At 44.2% G+C, this 4259-nt stretch overlaps 1 protein-coding gene across 3 annotated transcripts in view; it reads left to right on the forward strand.

Annotated features, from left to right (window-relative positions):
- The window catches only part of UBE2Q2 (ubiquitin conjugating enzyme E2 Q2), a 37170-nt gene extending 33400 nt beyond the window's left edge, over positions 1-3770 (forward strand). For all 3 annotated transcript variants that reach the window (XM_085515868.1, XM_085515867.1, XM_015872468.3), the window contains 4 exons: positions 772-820; positions 1025-1120; positions 1748-1814; positions 3151-3770. In XM_085515868.1, coding sequence (XP_085371994.1) covers positions 772-820; positions 1025-1120; positions 1748-1814; positions 3151-3182 — 244 coding nt within the window. In that variant the 3' untranslated portion in view covers positions 3183-3770. The remainder of the gene's footprint in view (positions 1-771; positions 821-1024; positions 1121-1747; positions 1815-3150) is intronic.
- The last annotated feature ends 489 nt before the right edge of the window (positions 3771-4259 follow it).

The raw sequence follows: 4259 nt of genomic DNA on the forward strand, positions 1-4259 counted from the left end.
TAAATGTAATTGGCTCTATCCTCCAAGTTCTCTAAGCCTTGGTTGCAATGTTGTGTTCAGTATCTCCTGCAGTGCAGTCTCTGACAGCTGGTGCTGCTTTTGATTTGGTTTTAATTGATCTTTTTTTTTCATTTCCCTACAAATTACATATAAATGGATATTGTTTAAATGCACTGATCATAGCAGAAACCACCTTTTAGGAGTGGTAAATTCAACCTCCTCAATCAGGTTTTGTTACAGCCAGGTGTGCTGTGCTGACCGCTGAATTCTATAAGCACAGGACATGATGAAATGTTATTGAAATTGAAATATGTTTTAGGGGAGAAGAGCAAGTGAAGCTTAGCTTTAACTCATATGCAACCAAGTCTCAGTTAATAGTTGCACTTGCATTGTTTGAAATTGTGTCAATAATCTCTATCAGAAGTGGTTTGGATTTATTTATTTTTAACTGCATCAGCACATCCATAGTGTAGTGACAAAGAGCAGCATCTTCCATGGTCTGGCTACTATGAAGGCAATCATGCAGAATGGCTGCAGCACTGATTTTCAATGCGTATGTGACCAAGGAAAGCAGTTTGTCTCGTTGTACTCATTTGTCTTCCCTCAGCTATGGTGAACTAGTTGCCATAGTGTATTACTGGCTGAAGGGCGTCTCAGCTGTATGTGGAAAAATAAAATCAAATTGGCCTGAGAGAACTTGAAGTGCTGTGAATGGTTTCATATCTTACCAATTGATATCAAGTATAATTTTCTTCTCACGTTTATTTCTAGATATGTCCTAGGTGGAGGTGCATTATGCATGGAACTTCTTACTAAACAGGTGAATGCCAACTCTTCTTCTTCTCACTACAGAAGTGCCACAAATAACAGTGAAGAGTGCACTTTTTCAGTAGAAAGGCACTTGACGGTAGTAGCTTTGATTCCCTGTGTGGAATAATTTCCATACAAAACATGCATTCCAAAGCAGATTTGCAAAATGAGCAAGAGAAGCAAGTATGTGTCATATATTTTCTTCCTCCTGCAGGGCTGGAGCAGTGCCTATTCAATAGAATCAGTCATCATGCAGATCAATGCCACTTTAGTCAAAGGAAAAGCCAGAGTTCAGTTTGGAGCCAATAAGGTAAATGCACTGCGTCTATCAATTACACAGATCATTGTTAGGCTTCTTCCATTGCTTTGCTGACTTGTGTAGGAGATGCTTTGTGACAGAATCATCGTTGCAAATATATGTGCATTTTGATTTGCCTCAGTTACACATGTCTGGTACATGTGATCATTTTCTTGTCTGTTAACTATGATTTTAAAGGAAGATAAATGTTTGAGGAGGGCAGGCTTTGGATGGGCAGGGTATTTAATCAGACATGCGCCTGGGGGAGGGAAGGGTGAATTCAGAATTGGAAATCAGAAAGATTTGGGAATCCTGGCTCTGAGAAGGGCTACAGATAGCCTCGCTGCCAGGTTTGTGTATGCTGATATTAAATTCTCCTTTGCTGGACTATGTACCTGCCAGCTTTCCTTAGAGAATGAAAATAGTTTGCCTTGCATATACTCCTGCACTTGAGCCCTTCAGAACTGATCTAAATCATAATTCAGTTCAAGTGTGCGCGTTGCTAACAGACTGCAACTTGTTCTGAAGTTCTAAATGCTGCTTTCAGAAGAGATGTAAATATGTCAGTGAAATTGTGACTCGCTTTGCTGGTGTTTTAAGTGCTGATTCAAGAGTTGTTTGGATTTTTTTTCCTTTCAGAATCAATATAACCTAGCAAGAGCACAGCAGTCCTATAAGTCACTAGTACAAATACATGAGAAAAATGGTATGTATGCCTTGCATTTTTGTTCTTGTATGCAGAGCATTCTAGGATTTTGGTATTTGGCAGCAATCAAATTAGAAGTGCTGGAATGCCTTAGGTTGAGTTGGGAAGGCTGGAGATGGTATTTCTGCTTCTCATCTCAAAGCCCTGTAGTCTTTCTAATTAAAGTAACTTGACTGACCATCTTTGCAACTTCTCCAGCTTACCTGGAAGTAAGGGTGTTCTGTATGTTCTAGTTGCTTTTCAAAAAGCAGTTGAGCTTCCTTTTCAATTAGTTGACCTAGTAGCTTTGTTGTTACTGTAGCTGTTGGAGTGTATGTGTTAGTGAAGTGCTGGATGGAAGGCTGGCTGCCTCTTTGTTTCCATGTGGCAAGAGCTGAGAAATAGTAACCATTGAAGCAGGTGGTTGCTGGTCTGTCTGTCTGCTTCTTAAAAAACAGAAGCAGCCCAAGTGAGGTGCACTGGCTGGGGATGGGAGATGAATTTTTTGTTTTCTTCTGTTTATAGCCCGTTAATTTTCTTGTGGCTGCTTATAGCAAATATTGACATGCTTGAGGTATAATTGCATTTGCTGTGGCAGGATGAGGAGGCCAGAAATGACCTGAGGCTTCAGATGGTTTGAGTGAGTTAGATGCTGTACAGAAACAGGCAGCGGAGTTGGTGCCCTGCCCTCCTGATGAGGGAATTAGTCCCAGTTCTGACTTCAGAGACACACAGTGTCCTTTGGCAACTCATGTTGCTCTGAACGTCACATACATGTGAGCTTATTTTGGTGTGATGAGCACCTCGGTTTTCCCACTTCTAAAACATAATGACATCCAGACTGTTGGGAAGAAGATCAAAGAGGAAGATTTTAAGATGCTTTCCAATTCCATGACATGTTGATCTTGCCATTAACTGAGTCTCTTGCTTTTTTAGTTTGCAACAAAAGCCAGCATGGCTGTTGACTTCTAGCTGCATGCTGGCCATGACTACAGCGTTTGCTGCTGCAACAGGAGCTGTACACAAAACATTCACAGCAATTATTGCTGCTGGAAAAGGCATCTTTATTAACCTACTGCTGCTACCAGTTCTCTGGGACAACATAAGTAGGGTCTCTACTCACTGTACTAAAACTAAGAGGAATTTTTACCGTAGTGGCTGGGAGACTTGAGATTGGAGATCTGGAGGTGGTCAGAAAAGGCCACGTACACTTGATCCGATAGGATTCAACATACCAAATGCTGTCAGGAGCCAGAGTTACTCAGCTGACATTTCTGCCACCCATTCAGAAGGCAGCTGGTAAGCTCCTCTGAGCGGAGCCAGGGCAGCGCCTAATGCATTTCTCTGTTCTCCATAGGCTGGTACACTCCTCCAAAAGAAGACGGTTAATACCGAGGACTGTTGTATACCTGGACCAATGCCAACAAAAGAGCTCTTTTTAATGTTTTCCAACACAGAGACTCGAGCTATGAGTGCCCCTATAACAGCCGTACTGAAGACTTTAGCTATTAGATAAGTTAGTGGATAATCTGTCAACTGACACGTCAAGTATAAGTTGCAGCCTTACCATTCCGCTCATCTTAGGCATCTTGGACTGAGCAGTCTGGGCCTTTGCTGTATTTGTTCTTCATGGATGAAGCGTATTTGGGCCACTCCCTCCCTTCTCCCCTTTTTTACTCTGGAGGTGTAATGCTGCACTGGAGCATTCAGCAGGGCTCGGTCACACACTTCAGTGCATTTCTTACCTTTTGCAGGATGCAGAGCGCCGAGACTTGAGTTGTGTTGTTTCATTTAAAGCCAGGAGGTTGACTATGTTGTTTAATACTGTTATAGGAAATGTCAGACCTTGCGAATCACAGTAGTTTTGTTTGTTTTTTTTTCCCTCCGGTCTAAAATGGCAGCGTTTGTAGTACTTCCAAATTACTGATATAGGACAAGCACATGTACGTTACGTCATTAAACATTTTCATGGCTGTATGAGAATATGAACTATTTCTTGGGAGAGATGCTCACGGCCCGATGCTTTTGCTCTGCTTCCCCTCCAGCAGTGCAGGCGTTGCCTGCAGCACAGCACAGCCCATGGGCTGCAGCTGCACGGCCGAGGCTCCGAGTCATTGCAATCCCTACAGTAACCAACAAAAGCCCACGTCTGTAGGCGATCCATTAATTGACGGGTTGTTGCAATCATTTGTCAACTAACGAACTGATAAAGCGAGTGCGGCACGACGGGGCGACAGCGAGCGTGGACGTGCGACGGGACGAGCCGCAGCGTCGGACGGGCCGGGCCCAGCGCTGCCCCCATCCCTTGGTGGGCCCGTCCCGTCCCGCCCGTCCGAGCCGCTCCGTGCCGTGCTGTGTGTGTGTGTGTGAACCTGCACCAAGGTGCCAATAAAGCCGTTTGACACCCGCTGTACGAGCCGCTTCCGGGGCGGGGCCGGAAGGGATGCGGGCGGAAGTGCCGTCGCC

Source organism: Coturnix japonica, chromosome 14 (assembly GCF_054131305.1).
Source record: "Coturnix japonica strain WE chromosome 14, WE-NBRP24, whole genome shotgun sequence".
In the NCBI taxonomy this organism is placed as follows: domain Eukaryota; kingdom Metazoa; phylum Chordata; class Aves; order Galliformes; family Phasianidae; genus Coturnix; species Coturnix japonica.